Source organism: Leptinotarsa decemlineata, unplaced genomic scaffold (genome assembly GCF_025532065.1).
Source record: "Leptinotarsa decemlineata unplaced genomic scaffold, Ldec_3_MD MMD2_tig00026314_RagTag_RagTag, whole genome shotgun sequence".
Taxonomy (NCBI): domain Eukaryota; kingdom Metazoa; phylum Arthropoda; class Insecta; order Coleoptera; family Chrysomelidae; genus Leptinotarsa; species Leptinotarsa decemlineata.
Window position 1 is genome coordinate 17994121 of NW_027412684.1, and position 19158 is coordinate 18013278.

General features: G+C 35.5%; 1 protein-coding gene and 1 long non-coding RNA gene across 3 annotated transcripts; one reads left to right on the plus strand and one right to left on the minus strand.

The window, feature by feature from the left end:
* Window positions 1–316: 316 nt before the first annotated feature.
* On the plus strand, window positions 317–16560 carry timeout (circadian regulator timeout). 2 transcript variants are annotated; one of them, XM_074181776.1, is made up of 3 exons: window positions 317–2339; window positions 12575–14701; window positions 16422–16560. In XM_074181776.1, exons 1-2 carry the CDS (start codon window positions 558–560, stop codon window positions 14681–14683), a joined length of 3891 nt encoding a protein of 1296 aa, XP_074037877.1. In that variant the 5' UTR covers window positions 317–557; the 3' UTR covers window positions 14684–14701; window positions 16422–16560. The 2 variants fall into 2 exon arrangements, with proteins under 2 accessions (XP_074037877.1, XP_074037876.1); XM_074181775.1 differs by having other exon boundaries at window positions 12575–14705; window positions 16422–16551.
* Window positions 16422–17644, minus strand: LOC141485311 (uncharacterized). The gene is made up of 2 exons (XR_012467140.1): window positions 17098–17644; window positions 16422–17042 (listed from the first exon to the last, which is right to left on the minus strand). It is a non-coding gene; the product is annotated as an uncharacterized lncRNA (long non-coding RNA).
* Between the last annotated feature and the right edge of the window lie 1514 nt (window positions 17645–19158).

Here is a 19158-nt window from a genome sequence, read left to right on the forward strand (position 1 = left end):
TTTTCAAGTAAACTTGGCATTCACTTGATTATATCTTTACTAGTTATTTTGGCGTTTATCAGCTGATCGGAAATTACTTTCAAAAGACAATATCGAAATTTGTGTTAAAAACTGAAAGACTTCATTGTTATATCTGAACAGTTTTTATTTTTGTAAAAATTATCCGTAACCCTCTTTCTAGTTGATTCGCCTTCCTATGACATTTTTCTCATGCTTGAAAAGTCGCCATTTGTTACGAATTTTATATATTTTTTTTCAAGTTAACAAGCGCTGTGAGGTTAAATCGTTCTGTGCCTATAAAAACTACCTAGATTCGTGATTTGACAACGCTGTGAAAGCTTCATGATTTATGGCGCGAAATTTGATGCTCTAACCAAATTTTAACCTATTTGTTTTTGTTATTCTTCATATTTTAATATGATATACTAATACATTCGCTGCTTGAAGTAATAATTGATTGTTCAAAAGAAATGTTGAGAACATGAAGGGAAGTATGTGAAGTGTTTTCATTGATTTTTTAAGTCATCTAGTGAAAACAAACTTCTGACTGAAAAAAAATGTCTTCGCTACTATCTGCTGAAATAGCAGCCACATGCAGTGCACTCGGTTATTTCGACGCTGCACAAAATAAATATTTTGCCGATTCCAACAGCTTAGAAACGGTAAAAGATCTCGTCCGCTATTTACGAAGAGACGATGAAAACCACGACATTCGTAGACAACTGGGACAAATCAAAGTGTTGCAAACCGATCTACTCCCCCTTCTAAAAAGCTATCATGAAGAGGACGACCTATTTGACGTGCTCCTAAGGTTGATCATGAACCTAACCACTCCGCCGTTGCTGCTCTGGAATTTTGAGGTACCGAAAGAAAAAAGCACCCGTAACTTTTACATGCAAGTGGAGGACCACTTGAAATCTTACAAGGAAGCTTTCACGGAAGAGGGAGTTTGGGCAGTCTTGAGCACAAGGTTGAGCAAGATACTGGAAGTCGATAACGCTGAGAGGGGTGAAGAGAACGGAGTGAAAATCGAGAGGATATTGATTCTTGTACGGAATGTTTTGTTCGTACCAGCTGACGCCTCGGAGCGAAGACCTGATAACGATGCGAGCCTACATGATCAGGTAGTATGGGCTCTGCAAAAGTCAGGTATGTTGGACATCATTCTCTTCATGACCAGTTCCGCAGACGAACAAGCTTACTATATGTATATCTTGGAAATTATATTTTTTCTGCTGCGGGAGCAGAAACCTTCTGATCTTGCTAACGCAGCTCTAGTACGTAGCCAGAGTGAGAAGATACGAGACGAGGCGGAGCTACTAGCTATAAGGCATCGAGAAACCACCCAGAAGCAGCAGAAAACCAAGATATATGCCGGCACAAGGCATTCGAGATTCGGAGGAACATTTGTGGTCAAGTCCATGAAATCCATCAGTGACAACGAACTGATCTACCACAAACCCCTCAACAAGCTCGACTCGCTGAACTTTGATACCGATAAGAGGAAGCCCAAAACTCCGAAAAATCGTCTCCCTGTCACTTTCAACTCCACGGAGCGCCGTTCTGCCTTCTCGATCAGGCTGGTACTGAAGGAGTTTTGTGTGGAGTTTCTCTACGGCGCTTACAACTCCCTCATGCGATCTGTGAGAGACAACTTGGTGCGCTCTGGCGGGGAATCCCACGATGAGTCTGTCTACTTCTGGGCCGTTAAGTTCTTCATGGCGTTCAACAGAAGCTACCGCTTCGAAGTAAAGTTAGTGAGTGAGACCATGTCTATACAGATGTTTCACTACATCCAACAACGCAGCGAGCACAACTTCGATTTGATGCAAACCGACAAGAAAAAAATTCTTCTCTGGTCTCAAAGGCTCCACAAGGCGCTCCTGGCATACTGTGAGCTGCTAAACACTCTCTACGCAATGGACAAATCTTCTGACGCCACAGTTCGCGAAGCTTCCAAAGTTATAAAGAGTAACATCTTCTACGTGCCGGAGTACAGAGAGTTTATACTTACCCTGCTCGTGAACTACGAGGAGGTGAAGATGTCGGATTTGTATCTGAAAGATTTGCTGGAGACGCAGCATATTTTTCTGAAGATGTTTGAGAGTTTCTGCAAGACGGAGGGGAGTATTATGGTGCAGAAGAAGGTAAGGGCTAAGAAGGCGAAAAGGAAGAAGTCTAAAGCTCAGGTCGTTCCGGAATCTATGGAGGCTTTGTTGGAGAAGCAGTGGGACGAAACGGGTCCACAGCTTTCAGCTGTTTTGGAGTCGGGGGGAGATTTTCTAACAGATGTAGTGCCCTTTGATGCAGCTTCAGAAGTGCCCATTGACGAACAAAAGGTAATTATGATAATTTTAGAGTTTTTTTAACATTCTGGGTTTTCTTCAAAACTAGCCTATCGAGGTGACTATTGCAAATGTATTTTTTGAGAAAAATGTTTATTTCTAGAGAATGGATTAATGAAAATCTTATTGCCATTGACAGTTTTGATATTGTCGGGCTTCTGGCACCTAATGGAATTATTTGAATGACTCCAAATCAGAATATCATTTGATATAACTGAGTGAAATGATCCATAGTAAGATCTTTTGAGTGTCGTCAAGCTAACCACATTATTTAATTGTCTCAGAACGAACAAAACATTAGAAAGTTTGCTAGTCACAGCTTTGATATGATTAAAGCAGCTCAGTCTATAATCAATGACAAACCCTAAAATCCTTGAAAGTTGAATATTGAGATTGGAAGATACAATTATATTTTGAGTTTGATTTTCATTCAGTGTCAACTTATTAGCAGCAAACCAATTAAATACTAATGTTTTGCTATCTCGCGTTTTTACTAGAGCATAATGAAGTCGTATCATCTGCAAACAAGGAACATCTTGCTGGTTTCATGAAACTACATAGATTTTTAATATAGGTCAAGAACAGTAGTGGACTTGATACGGAGCCCTGAGGATTGCCATGCTTTTTTGAAGTCCAACTTTTTTTTTTTAAAGAACTTTATTCAGATAATGCAATCATGTTTACAATAAACATTTCAAATAGTAATTGAGATAGCAGCACTATCCAAAAAAAAAGTTATCCAAAACAGCACTAACATGCTGGTCTCGGAAAACTAGCTAAAAACAATATAATAATACTTTATGCAGTACAACAAAATAATATTATCAAGATTCACTTAAGAATACATAATACAAATGTGAATAAAATAAAAAACTTAATAGTAATTAATACAGAGAATTAAATAGATGTAAGCCGTTCCTTCATTGAGTATGCTAGTATAAAAACTCTTTATTTTTTTCTTAAAGACACTGAAATTAGGGCTATCTGTTATTTCACTGGAAAGAGAATTATAAGTTTTCATGCATAGTGTAATGGGATTACTTAAGCCAATATTAGTAGTACGTACAGGTTCTAAAAAGACATTAGGTTCGTTCCAACCTTGAGTCACAAACAGATTTCCAACTGTTTGTAAATCGTTGTCAACGCGCATGTCTGGTAAATATTGGTTTCTGATTAATTTGAAATTTCTGATTGGAACAGCTGATAGTTCAACTGAAGTTTGGCATGGAATTTCAACATAACCTTTAAAAATAATTTGGGAAAGAAAGTTTTTGGCTTTCTACTACTCCATCTTGATACAAAAAAAGAGGATGAGGGAATCTTCCGAAGAAAGGAAGGAAGTAATCAATTTGAAAATAAATAACTCTATACATGGATGTGTAGATCATGCAAAGAAGTAACTTTCAGACACAAACTGAAAGAATGTCCTCCTGAAACAGCTACTTTCATATAAACATTGAATTACACGAAAGAAAAAAAAATTCTTTCGAAACAAGTACTTCTATATGAATACTGAATTATACAGAAGATACTTTTCTCTACTCAGTTTGTATTTCAAACATTCCACAACGAATGTCACTCCTAAAAATATAACCCCTTCAATTCTTTAAAAATAAATCTAATCAAGTGTATTTTTGGAGAGTAAAATAAGGTTGCAGTATTTTATATCTCTATTCTATTTACTAATAAACATGGAACTGGGAGGTCACCGCAATAATTAATTTGTGTAATTAAAGATGTTCATATTTTAGGTTCACTTAAAGAATTCCTAATTTTTCCTGCGCCAGCAGATACATAATTTATTTTATAACAATTTTTGCAGGTTATGTTGTTTGTAAGTTGCATGAACATAAAACAGAAACAGTAATACGGAATACGCATGCGTCAGATTGATGGTTAGAAGATAATCCTCAAACCATTCTGATAGATTTCGAACAGGTTTGAATCTTGGATGGAACAGAAAACTGATAGTTTACTAATGGTTGGAAACTCACGTTGGAACGCAATCACATTACTGCGCAGAATCCTGACTGTCAGAAACTGTTTCTGACGCTGGTTGGAACGAACCTATTATAATGGGTAGGAGTATTATATTCGTGGAGCTGATTAACGAAAGTGAAGTTGGTATTACATTTTTTATTTTTATTTTATGCAAGACATTTAAAGTCGGCTAGTCGTGTGTATTTGTATGTGTAAATAAAACTGTTTTTAGTGGGAAAAAAAAAGTGTATAAACATCAAACTTATATCAATGTGTAGAGGAAAGTGTAAACTCCACGTTTAGAATGCAGTTATTAACCCACAATGATTGGATAAGAAGAAAATTTTGATCTATGTGTGCAAATAAACTGAAATCGGATTGTTGAAAAAGTGGAGATATCCTTAAAAACCATTTTATGATAAGAGGTGTGTATTAAAACCAAAAACAATTATTCAGCATTTGGTAGTGTCTACTGCAACTAATGTAAGGAACCTCAAGTTTAGCAACAATGAACTGTTTTAAATGCAGTTTTCAAGAAACAAAGGATGAACAGTTGGCTATCTGTGACAGATGTAACTGTAAATTATGTCAATCATGTGCCCGACTCTCTACAACAGAATATAGAGCAGCTGTAATGAAAGGGAGAAAGTTACTAATCTTCCTCTGTGGGGATTGCAGAACTACAACTCCCACAGACAATAAATTTGATTTACAAGATCTTAAAAATATCTTAAGAGAAGTTATTAACCGGGAATCCTCTGTATTCTATGAATCTGATAAATCTGAAATAATCACGGAACTTAACGAAATAAAGAATCAAGTAAATATTCTCAAAGAAACAAATATTCAACTGATACACTTGTTGGCCAACAAAGAAGTTAGTTCTGCGTTAGCCAAACATAGATCTGGAACTCCCACAATTAACCTGTCTCCTCCCCTAATAACATATGGCATTGAGGGAAAAGTCGCTAATCAAATAGAGAATAATGGTAAAAGGAATGAAATCCCAAACTCAGCAAAGAATAACAATAAAACGAAACAAGTTGGGAATATAAGAAATAATGGTGAAAGATTAAATAGAACGAGGAATGTTAACACAATACCAGAGAACACAACTGTAGAAGAGGGAGCTCAAGACATACTAAATGGGGAGTCCACCGCCGAAAACAAGGAATATATAAACTCGGCTAATGAACAGATAACGGAACCAAAAGATAATGATGAAGGAGAGTGGCACATACAAAGGAAAAAACGATCTTTCAGGAGAAATGTGGGACAGTCAGAAGAAGAAGAGAAATTTCAAGGAGGAAAGCAGAGAGTATGGATGTACCTTTATAAAATATCGCAAAACGTAAATGAGTCTGATATATTAACATTTCTGGGAAAAAAAACCAAGGAACCCGAGGGGGAGTTCATTGTCAAGGATTTGAAAGAAGAAAGAAGACTGAAAACTTTCTTGGTAGCTGGAGACTTTAAGTTCAAAGATCTTTTCTATAAACCAACATTCTGGCCAAAAGGAGTGAATTTTAGAAGGTTCAATTTTAGTAAGTACCACGAAAAGTATCAGACAAGAAATGTTATTGGAACGGAAGATGAAAAAAGACCAAGCTCTTTTTTAGACCAAGTGAAATCATCAACCATCAAGGAATAGAAGTCAAAAAAGGAGAACCTTTCATATCAAACAATAAGAAAGTTTCTCAGAATATTATCACTCTCCTGAACTTCAATATCCAAGGTATATCGGAGAAAAAATATCAGTTGGAGGTTCTTATGGATGCACATAACATAGATATTGCTTGCTTTAGTGAGCACTGGTTAGCATTATCTGAAATGAAGAGTCTTACATTTACTGACTACAATCTTGTAAATTTTTACTGTCGAAAAGATCAAAATCATGGAGGAGTCTGTATTGTAGCCAAAACTAAGTACATTGCAAAACCTTTTAAGTATGAAAAATGTGTTGAAAAACACTTTGAAATAACTATAACTACAATAGAGAACCAAAGTGAAAAAACTAAGTTATACATAATTGTAGCCTACAGAACACCAGATAGTAATATTGACATTTTTGTTGATGAAATGTATGAACTGATGTGTCATATATATGAAAAAAATTATTATTATATTGTATGTGGTGATATAAATGTTAATTTTTTAACTGACGGTAAGGATGTGAAAAAAATAGTGAATTTATTTCAAGAATTTGACATGAAAAATTGCATTAATAAACCGACACGTATCACAAGAACAACATCAACAAGTATCGATGTCATATTCTCGAACATTACAATAAATTCAGTCGATATTATAGACACACATTTGTCAGATCACACATTTCAAACATGTACATTCTCAATACCAGTGAATAAGGAGAATATAAAAAAAACAATATTCTCACGTGATTACTCAGGTGCTAATATGATAACATTTAGAAATCTGTTATTGTCAGAAGAGTGGTACGATACTTATAACTCTACTACGGTTGATGAAGCTTTCAATAACTTCTATGCCACTTACGAATATAATTTCCAAATGGCTTTTCCTCTAAAACGTAAATTCCTTAAAAACCGTAAGAAGCCTTGGTTTACTTCAGAAATAAAAGAGCTCCATCAAACTTTATGTGAAATGGCTAAAGTTGCAAAAATTACTAATATTGATGTTATTCGAGAACGGTTCAGAAATTTAAAAGTTATTTATAGACATAAGGTACGGCAAGCTAAATTGGAATATAATGATGCAAGACTTGTTGAGACCAGTAATATATCTAAAGAAAGCTGGCAAATAATTAATGAAGCAAAAGAACACAATATCGGTTACACCATTGCAAATAAATATAGAAGATAAACTTGAAAATGATAAATTCAAAATAGGTAATTACTTCAATGAGTTTTTCATGAATGTGGTAAATACAAAACCAGATCTGAACAACCATAAATTCTCCCCCTTTTCTTATAACACAATGTTTCTGTATCCGACAAGTCCACCTGAAATCGAAGACATTATAAAAAAAACAACTAAGAAACCTTCTGCAGGAATTGATGATATTTCTGGGGTTACTCTTAAATTTGTCAGTGATATAATATGTAATGCACTATCTTTCATAATTAATAAATCCTATGAAAAAGGAAAATATCCAGAAGTTCTCAAAACCTCAAAGTCTGTGCCAATATTTAAGGGTAAGGGATCTAGAAATGACGTCGGAAGTTATAGAAACATGTGTATACAATCTCAATTCGCGAAAGTCCTCGAAAGCAGTTACAATACACGGTTAAGCAATTTTATAGAACAAAATAATCTTATTCTAAATTGTCAGCATGGCTTCAGGCATAAAAAATCTACAGAAACTGCTATAAAAGAATTATGTAACCATATTTATTACTGCTTGAATGAAAAACAAAATCCAATAGCCGTTTATTATGACCTTAGTAGGGCTTTTGATACTATAGATCACAGATTATTAATAGAGAAACTTTATAGGATAGGTATTCGAGGAGTGGCCAACACTTGGATAGAATCCTATTTAAAGGATAGGTCACAGATAGTGGTTATAGACAAAGTGAAATCTAACCGATTAAAAGTAACAACTGGTGTACCTCAAGGCTCTATTTTAGGTCCTTCACTATTTATTGCTTTCATTAATGATATTATATATTCATGTACATCTCATAACAAAATGATTATCTATGCAGATGATACAAACCAGCTGGTGGCTGAAAAATCTCTAGCAGGCACTGTTACAACTAGCAATACATGTGCGCGCGAATTCCAACAATGGTGCGAGAATAATGGATTATCAGTCAACATCAATGAAACTTGTTTTATGGTATTTCAACAACAAAATATCAGTCTTGACCATAGTCCATTAATAAGAATGGATCATAGGTCCATAGAGCAAGTAAAATATTGTAAATTCCTTGGAGTATACATAGATCAGAAGCTCACATGGAATGTTCATACAGATCATATTGTATCCAAACTAAGCAGTGTTTGCTTTGTTATTCGACAACTACAAGGAACAGTATCTCTGGAAACTCTTAAGCTAGCTTATTATGGTCTTGTTCAGTCCACACTGAGTTATGGTCTTATTGTTTGGGGCAATTCTGCTCATATTCAAAAGGTGTTTATAATACAGAAAAGAATTTTAAGATGTATGGTGAGAGCCAACCCTCGAGAGAGCTGTAGAGAAATCTTTGTTCGTTTGAGAATTCTAACTCTTTCATGCTTATATATATATATATATATATATATATATATATATATATATATATATATATATTTAATAACTCTTGAGGTAAAAAAAAGGCACTTCAGCCATGAGAGGGGTTTTATGATCCACAATTATAGTACACGCAACGCTAATTGTATACGTTTGCCATTCTCTCGCTTATCACTGGGACAGAATTCATATATGTATCAGGGAATTATTTGCTATAATCACACAGTCACACTAATGGGTGAAATTGAGAGCTTTAAATTATTTAAATCAAAATTGTTTGATCTTTTATGTTCAAATGCCTTTTATTCAATGGACGAGTTCTTAGCATTCTGTTCATAGTATATATAAATTGGTATAGGGTAGCTTATGCTTTTATTTTTATATTAATTGTATTTGTTGTATGTCTGACTAGTCCGATAAGTTTTAGGGAGGCAAGTTTATATGCTTATCTTGTAAAACTTCAGTGATGAATAAACATATCTATCTATCTATCTATTTGACTTGTTTATGTGTATGCAAATTTACCTTGCTCGATTTCTAGAACATCCTGAATAGGCAGTATCTTGATTACACTGTATAAAGTATCAACTGAGGTTCTGTAGTCAAGCCTGAATAACATTTTCACGACTTTGTTTTGAAGTATTTTTACTTTTTTGAATAATGTCTGTCCACATGTACCCCATATAGGAATTGAATAGCTTGAAATTGATAAAAAATATGCACTGTATATTTGATAGAGTGAAGATGGGCGTAAGTAGATTCTACAACGATATAGGGCACTAACCATTGGAATTACTTTTTTTTTCTACATGGGTGATATGGTTATTCCAGCAAAGGTTTTCATCAACTATTAATCCCAGATATTTGATATTATGGACTCTCGTTATTTCTTTGCCTCCTGTCTCCACTGTGATGTCCTGTTGTTTCATGTTTTTCTGAGAGAAGATTCTAAAAGTAGTCTTCTTTACATTGATCTGAAGTTAATTTTTTGCAAGCCATCTGTGATACCTTTCAAGGTCGGTATTTAAAGTATCTACTTATAATGTTAGCCGTTTTCAATGACAGAACATGTAATGTATAGAGTAGGGGTCCAAGGACTGAGCCTTGGGGCACACCTGCTTTGGTAGTTTCAGTTTGGCTTGAAATGCCATCAACCATTGTGAACTGTTTGCGATCTAGAAGGTATGTTTTTAGTAAAGAGAGAGCATTTCCTCTTATTCCCATTTCTTCAACTTTTTCAAGTAATATAGAGAAATCAATGTAATTGATAATACGTTTCTTTAAAATAACTTCTATTACTTTTGACGGAGTCGGAACTACTGAAATAGGTCTATAGTTATCAATAATGTTATTTGGTCCTGACTTGTGTATAGGTGTTACCTTGTGACTTTGAGAATATCTGGGAATATACCTTGTTTGAAAGGTTCATTTATTAATTTGACTAAAATAGGTATAATATAATCCCTGAGTGTTGAAAGATCGTTAGTATTTATGTTATCATAACCAGGTGCTGCATTTTTATTCAACTTATATAATTTTTCCTGAACTTCTTGGCAGTTCGTATTGTATAGGTACATTGAACAATCACTTATGATTTCCTCAAACTCAGTGGATGACGCTGTTTGCAGGTTTACACTATTCATTATTGATTTACCAATATCAACGAAATATTTGTTCATTTTTTTAGCTATATTTTTGGGATTATCAAGAATTTGTCCCTCAATTTCCAAATTAGTTATTTGATTACTTTGGCTATTGCCTTTAATAAGATTATTGATGAGTTTCCATTGCTTTTTCTGGTTATTGCCTGTATTGCTCCATTTCTTTTCAAAGTATTCCTGTTTCAGTTTTTTACGTTTTTTTTTTCTACAATATTTGGATGTTTTATTTTTTCTGAATATAATTCATCACGGTTTTTTATCAATTCTGGAAATTCCCTTGTAATCCAATCCTTACCTTCTTCATATTCTATTTCATATTGAGTTGTTGATTCTTTTTTACAAACCTGTATGGCTGTTGATAGTTTTTCAAAGCTATTTATATCGTGGCTGTTTATCAGCTGTTGGAATTTTTGTTTGAAGTTATTTCGATTTAGTACTTTATGTTGTTTACTTTAACATATGCTGATGGTCTGAAATCGAGTATCAAGTTGTCATTGAATATTTGTTTTTGAAGGGCAAAACGCCTACGCAAGTCAAAGATGAGTTGGATCATAATTCATCACAGTGAAATTTTAGACAACTGAATTTGAACGTGACAGTAAGAGCTTGAAAGACGATGAAACTTTTCAGATTACCTTCGTATATGAGATAAGACTGCACTATAATTAGCACGGGAAAATTTTCTTGTAATATATTTCTGTCGTCTCCTGTTTGCTATGTTTCACTCTCAATTTGAAGTCAATTTGGAATTGTGGACAACAAACTTGATTGAAACCAATCTGGAAATCTATTGAATTGATTTAGAACCATAAACTCACATTAAGCGGATTTGTTACAACTTCCTAAATTCTCTGGATTCACGGTGTACCCCACAAGGTTCTCACAGTTGAAAGTTACCTCGATGGGCTAGTTTTGAAATATCTTAAATAAATTGTCAAAATCCAGAAGAAATGTTTGAATTGATTGGTATAGTCCACGCCAACTGAGATGAGATTTTGATGCGCTTTTAAACCAAATTGTACCCGCCCCGTGTATTGGTCACACAAACTGATGTCAGTAGTACAGTGGCATCGAAAAAAAATAACAAATTATTGTGTATATAAAATAAACTCAGTTTATTGGTCGTCAAAACATTGGTCACTAACAGATCTACAGGGTGTCCCAAACCTCTTCCGTTACAGGAAAAAGTTACTATAATGAATTTTGAATTTAAAAAAAAAAAAAAAAAAAAAAAAAAAAAAAAAAAAAAAAAAAGATGAGGGAATCTTCCAAAGAAAGGAAGAAAGTAATCAATTTGAAAATTAGTAACTGTATACATGGATGTGTAGATCATGCAAAGAAGTAACTTTCAGACACAAACTGAAAGAAAGCCCTCCTGAAACAGCTACTTTCATATAAACATTGAATTACACAAAAGAAAAAAAGTCTTTCGAAACAAATACTTTTATATGAACACTGAATTATACAGAAGTTACTTTTCTCTAGTCAGTTTGTATTTCAAACATTCGTTGTGGAATATACATCGATGTATACCAGTGAGGATGACAGTGTTCCATGTAAGTGCAATTTGTTACCATTCATCTAAAGTAGAACTCATGTGAATGATATCTGATTTTCTTGTGTCTGAAAGTTACTTCTTTGCATGATCTACACATCCATGTATAGAGTTACTTATTGTCAAATTGATTACTTCCTTCCTTTCTTTGGAAGATTCCCTCATCCTTTTTTTTTATCAAAATGGAGTTATATTTTTTCTTATGGAACTCCCTATATTTAATTGCATTTATAGAACATACACTAAACAGTAAAATACAATGTAAGAATAAAGTAACATTGAAAACAATACAAATTATGGTGAATACTAAAAAATTTGATGCTTAATTTTTTTCCTCTGAAGATGAAGAAAAGTTACTTTCGTTGCTTGAATCATCTCCTAACCTTAATATGACAGGATGAACATCTTCAAAATCATCAATCTCAACTTTCTCACTCAATTGAAAGTTGTGAAATTGGCTCGTTAATTTTTGGGAAAGGAAGTTTTTTGGTATTCTACTGCTCCATCTTGATACAAAAAAAAGTGGGAATCTCCTAAAAATATAACCCTTTCAATCTAAACAAGATGGCTTATTAACTTGATAACTTCACTCAGGACTCAACTTAACACCTAGCAAGACTATTTATTCTTCTTCTGGCTTTTGTGCTACTGACAATGCGAAATATAACTTGAGAGGGCGGAGTCTTTCAACACTGAACGATTTTACGTTTCTGCGCTGACTCATTTTAGTTGGCGTCTACTATACACCACTTGTCTTTGTAGTACTAAAGATATTGACAAACAGCATTAACTTACGAGTAAATGAGTTCCCTTCTAGGTGGATGCTATGAAAAAAATCCAAGCCAAGTTGAGAGACAGGGAATTCGAAAGCGCCATAGGCCTGATCCGAGCCGCTAGAGAGGTCTGGCCGGAGAACGACAGTTTCGGCAGCAGTACCATAACTCCGGAGGAGGAGTTTCTAGCTCTTAGAGAAATATTCTTCGCCGAATTAGGGAACGTTGAACCTCCTCCTCCTCAACAGAATTCCGATGACAGTGAAGATGATGACGAAGAGGAGGAGGAGGGAGGACCTAGATATTCCGAGACTGATTTCAATTTCGATGATTTTATAAAGAGACTCCCTCACCCGAAAATAATCAAAGCCTGTGGTCTAGCACTAAGAACATTCGAAACAAATTCCGTCAACACAAACCACTGCATCCTCAAACTACTGCACCGAATAGCATTCGATTGCAAAATGTATGTGATGGTCTTCCAGCTGAGTATTTTCCGCACTTTCCAGAAAATTATGTCGTTGAAGGATGCGCCCCAGCACAAGGAGCTTATCAAATTTGCTACTTACATCCTCAGACAGTTCTTCAAAGTCGCTGAGAACAACGAGCTGGTTTTCCTTGAGGCTGTATTCTGGACAGCAAAAAGAGAGGCATATGAGATCGAAAACGGGTATGGCACGTTCGAAAAGACTTCAACGGCCAGCAAAACTTGGTCCGAAGAAGAGGAAGACGAGCTACGCCGGCTTTTCATGGAGCACCAGCAAAATCAAGTCGAAGAAGATGTCGTCGATTGGATTTGTAGCAACCTCATAGACAACACCAAGTCCAGAAGGATTGTCCTGAAGAAGCTCAAGGAACTGTACCTCCTCGCCAACTACAAGCCAAAGAAAAAATCTGTGGGGAGGATGAAACCTCCGCAGAACTGGGGCGCAGAGGAAGAGGCGCAACTGCGGGAGCTCTATGAGGAGTTCAAAGACGCCATGGACCCTTTGGGGTGCATCATGTCCAGATTGGAGATAGTCAGGCCAAAGAATAGAGTAGTGGAGAAGCTGCTCGTCATGGGATTGGTGCAGGATAAGAAAGAGCTGCGCAAGAAGAGAGCCAAGTCCGGGAAGAGGAAATCAAACGTGCAGGGAGGCCAGAGCTCCGAGGGGTTTTCAGACAGTGAGGCGGGGTCTGATGATTCTACACGTTCAGTTCCTAGACTTGCTAAGAACCCCGTCAAGCGTCCCAGTAAAAAATCCGCCAAGGTTAAGAAGAAGAGCCCCCCAGTCAGAGCTCCTAGATCGGAACTAGCCAAGTTGCTGCTGGAGAATGTTGAACATCAGCACCAAGAAGCCCTGGAGTGGCTCAAAGACAGCTTATCTGATGCTATTGAAGACTACGAAGACGGAAATGATGTTGGGATCCCCCTAGTACCCATTATGGACTACGCGGTAGCTGCGATGGAGCATGAAGCTTTCCAGAAGTTGTTGAAGGGTTTCGGTGTAAGCGAACCTTTCGTCGAACAGGAGGCTTACTGGAGGATTCCAGGAGATATACCTGTGGATGTTTTAACAGGCTTGTGTGAACTAATTCAAGGGGCTCTGGATGGTACTCTCGAGGTTCAGGAAAATGGGTCTGCAACTGGCCCTGGAGGCAGCGAGTCTGAAGAGGATTATCTGGAGGTGCTGAACAGAAATAAGGGGCAGCAAGCGGCGAAAGATAGCTCCAATGAACCAGTTGATGATCATCCAGAGGTATCAAAATATAAGGGTGCCAGGAAGAGAATCACTAAAAACTTAAGTGAGAGCGAAGATGAACATCCTGGGTCGAATATCATCGAGGATCAGGAACCTCTCGACAAAAGCCTCCCCAGCACCAGTAAGAATATTCTGTCGGAAAGTGATGAAGAACCAGGACAAAAGCGCTCTAGTCAGTCTGCTGTGAATCCCAGAAACAGTATTGAGACCGATAGTGAAGATGAAGGGACCAAAGAGACTGCTAATGTTATCAATGGTGATACTGTTGCTGGAAAGAATATGAATGTTCTGGAATCGGACAGCGATGATGATGTTGGTTCTATTCAGAAAAGGGTCAGATCGCCCGATTCTGATTCTGGGAAACCTGTTAAAAGGAGTAGGGTGATAGAAAGCGATGACGATGATGAATAGAGTGATATTTTATTTTTAGTAGGTATTTTTTTTCGAGAATAATTTATATGTATATATGCTCAAGTTTGATATATTTGTTTTATGATTATTTTTTTCGATCAAAATGAGTTGCAGCATTATTGACATCTGTAACAAATTATTGTACGTATCATAAGTAAGATTGAAATTAAAAATTTCTTACACACTAGAAATTTATAATTGTTTCTGCACAAAACATCATGCATAGTGCACGTGATCTCCCAGAAAAGGTTGCTTGTACAGAGTCGCACTAAGGAACGACCGATTTTTTTTTATGTGCTACTGGGAATGTGAAAATTTTTTAGGTGGAGTGTAGAGACACAAATTAGCAGTTTCTTCACCCGTATCAGTACTTGACATTTCAAAAATTTCAAACTTTGAAATACCGTATATGTACCCACCACACTGTTATAATGTAACTTACCACTCTGATACTCCGCCAGCCGATTGCAGTTGAATCTGATTGGCCAGCTTAAGGAGGCTTGTTTATATTACTCAATAGGTGCAAATGTGCGTGGTGATCATGCTTTTATCAAGCATCTATCTTTGTGTCAACCTAGTCGGGAAAGAATAATTGGACAAAGATTACTAAAGATATACTAAAATTCATCAAACGTGATTTGAAGATGGCTGAACCTTTGTATCTTCTAATAAAAGGCACATTCAGTATGTTTTAAAGATAATTGAAAATGCAGGCAGAAACTTATCATGACGAATTAGAACAAGCGCTGGTTTAGACGTGGTTTTTTCAACTAGTAGCCATTGGACTAATTCACTATTATATTATTTCCAATAATATAGGCAGAGTTTTTTTGTTCTCGACAGCCTTTACACTGAACTTTTAAGATTTCTTATCAGTTTATCATATTTATTATTGATTTAGATGTTTCTTAATAAAAAAAAGTAATAAATGCTAAACTAAAACAAAATTTTGTGATTTTCTTATGATTTGCCACAGCTGGTATAACCGGTTCTATAATATTTTACTGGTTCCGCCCTATTTTTGTATTGCAAACGAAAAATTTTATGTGGGTTCGCCACGTGCAGTGGCGTGCGTTTGGATATTTAATTAAACATGCTTGTTGAAACTAATAACTGTTTTTATTATATACAACTTCAAGAGAAAGATCTTGAAGATAATCACTTGGTGATCGAAACACGTGTCAAGGTGTTGAAATAACGGTTCGGTGTTTGGAAAAAATTCCATTAATATTCATTACTACACCAAGCACCTAAATTGACTATATTATTGTAAATTTAAGGATTTGTTTGTCAAACTGTGTCAGTTTACTTGAAAATGGTTTATTAAACCAAAACTGGTCGTAACAAATGAAAATCTTGGTAGAAATTATACAAAAGTTATTTTCTCTATTCTTTATTTTTTATGAAATGACATTTATACATTCTAAAGTGATGTGGTTCACAAATTTTCATTTATGGGTTCATCTTGGGACCAGAGTTTTTATTTTCTGTCAATAGTTTTGAGACTCTCCTGGATTATAGTTCTCATTCAAGAAAAAAAATATTTGTGACAATATCACTTTTTTTGATACAACTGAAGTATATAAAACTTGTGAAAAAAAGCTGAAAATAAACCTGAGAATTTCAAATGTTCTTTGTTTTATACACTATGTGCATTCAATCATCCAAGTCAAATTGAGTTTGTTATTATATTTTGAAATCCTTCGACATATTTTTTCAAGGACTTTTACCTTTCCAGAGCCATCCAAAGAAATATCTCTAGACCGCCAACTAATAGAAGGTAAGAAACACATCAACACCCTCCTGGAGAAACTGACCCTGTTGTCAGTTGACGTGAACAACACGTTCAGCAATCGTTATGTTTCGGGATGTTCCTTCAGCAAGGAGAACAGCGGAACGAACATTGACACGGAAGCCATCTTGAAGGAGTTGGATTGCTCGTCACGCCCCAACATCCAGTCGTCCTTGGGGTTCAACCCTGTCAAGTTCCAGCAGCTGTACGCTGAATCCGCGTATATCGAAACTACGGACAGCCCTAAAACAGAGACACCCCTCACTGCGACCAGCGATACCAGTTTGATCACGGATTTTTCAGACTGTCGGCCGGCTCCCGACGGACAGGGGAATACTTCTGACGAGAAGATTCTCAAAAGTACGGAGTAAATGACGTGGAAATTTTTTTTTGGCAGTTACTTGATTGTAAGGACACTGTTTTATAACGAAATGTAGTTCAGGTTAAATTTCTCTAATGTTTAGTGGATTTTGTAATATAATGTAGTTCTGTGACTTCTTATTTTTTGGTCAACACAAAAGTTTCCATTAAGAAATAATTTCTTTTATTGCCATGTTAACTTTCGCCCTTGAAACAGATTCATGATCAGTGGGTAAAAAGTTCAAAGGGACAGAATATTTACCTTTGAAGATCAAGACTTTTTCGACAAGAAATCTAATAGTGACCTTCATTTTTCCCCTGGCGGTGATTTCCACAGTTATTTGAAACTTTGACGATTTCATAGTCACTCTTGAATTGATTTGAAGTTGCCGGTTTTGTAGACACTCCTTAGTGTTTTTAATGGTCCCAACCTCCATAAGATGGCGCTATAATGACCAGCTCTTTTCCCCTAGTCAGTCAGTACCAAATTATTCTAGCGTCAGTTACTTAATCGTTGGTTACTATCAAATTTTCAATGTCACTGAAATACTCTATTTGTATGTGCTATTTCATGTTCTTATAGGTTGTTCACGTTAAGAAGAGAATGACGTCACAAGATGACAAGTTGTGGCGTTGCCAAAATGTGCACTATTTCGAACTTTCAAATTTTTTTGTACTGTTGATATGTTTTATTGCTATTATCCTTACTTACTTTAAGTATTTGTTGGGATTATTTCGACAATGCTTTAGGCATATTGAATATACGCAGGTCTTATCAAAAGAATAGATTGGTTCTGAAAAGAAAAGAAAGTCTGACAGTTTTCGAGTTTTTTATGATTTGACGTCTGAAATTTTACTATCAGTTGAGCAACTTACAAAATGAAATGTTACTAGTTTCATTGCTGTTGAACGCATTTCAGTGGGAATTTTAACGTTGTTATGTTGGATAAACAAAATTACCAAAAATGACGTCATTCTCTTCTTAACGTGAACAGCCTATACTGTTCCATAGGTAGTGCAGTATTATCGTTCAGAGAAGAGCTAGTCATCCTTCATTTTGTGTCCATACTTTTTTCAATGGGTTTGGTTCATTCAATATTTGAACATTCGAATTTTATAGTTTTTCGAAGCCACTACTGCGCCATTGTCTAAGGATCATCATGAATACGTTTCAAATCATAGTTGATGTGGCGTCATCGTTTCAACGCCAGAATGAATGTATTTGAATTACAGACGAATGCGTTTTGAATACATGAGCGCCAAAAAACGCCGATGGTGGCGCTACTTGAACGATAAACAGTCGATCAGAGTACCTGAATGTGAAAAAGTAGTTTATATTTATTATATTTTCGTTTTCTGTATTTTAAGCGTTAGTGACACCAGATTTTTCTGGTCTCCGGAACCAGATATGTGCTGCGTGTTCTTTGAAACCGTATGTCTAACCGATGTATTGTTTGTCACAGTACTCACAGATTATTTCATATATCCTTGAGTTTTTTCAACAACTTGTATTCAGGATTGTCTAAGAATTGTTGAAGTAAGCAATAAATTATGAATTGAATTTCCTAAATTCGAAGAATCACGAAGATTCTTCCTAAGTTAACGTTTCCCAAAAATTAGCAAAGGGATCGAAAATAATAGTCAGAATAAGTAAACTAATTTGAAAATGTATATGCATTTGCAATAGGTCAACACAGATATGATTTTACTCAAGAGTAATTCAATTATAAATACCAAAGAAGAGTGGTGAAAATCTATTGAAAACACTGTCGCGCAAAAATTTTAACCGATTAGGGTATTAGCAAAAACAATCACTTGAAATTTTTCCTTAGAATATTTTTTCTGATAATATTCGAGGGAGCAATCACCAAAAGATATCGCTGTAAATTTCAAGGAGAACGAACATATCAAAATGTCATTTTGTATTGCAATTTATACGAAATATTACGTTGATTATTCTAACAAAATCAATAGTTGAAGGCAAAGTAGATAGATAAAAATTGGAATCTCACACCTGAACAAAAATAATGTTTCTCGATGCGCGACTAAGACTGACGATACCAACTCAGTTAACCAAAATAGGGTTCAAAGACAATAGGTATCTTTGGGTATTAGTTTGTTCAACACTGAATGACACACTCAACCGTACGGTTGAGTTTGAAACATCTTCATTATTTTGAAGTTAATTGTGTTTTGATTTGTTATGTTGTGAATTTGGGAAAGTACTGTTTTTTAGATGGACTTCCATATTGCAGACAATATATAACATAGATTGTAATTATCTAGTCCTTGTAGGTCTGGCAAAAAAGGTCAGGGAAAAAAG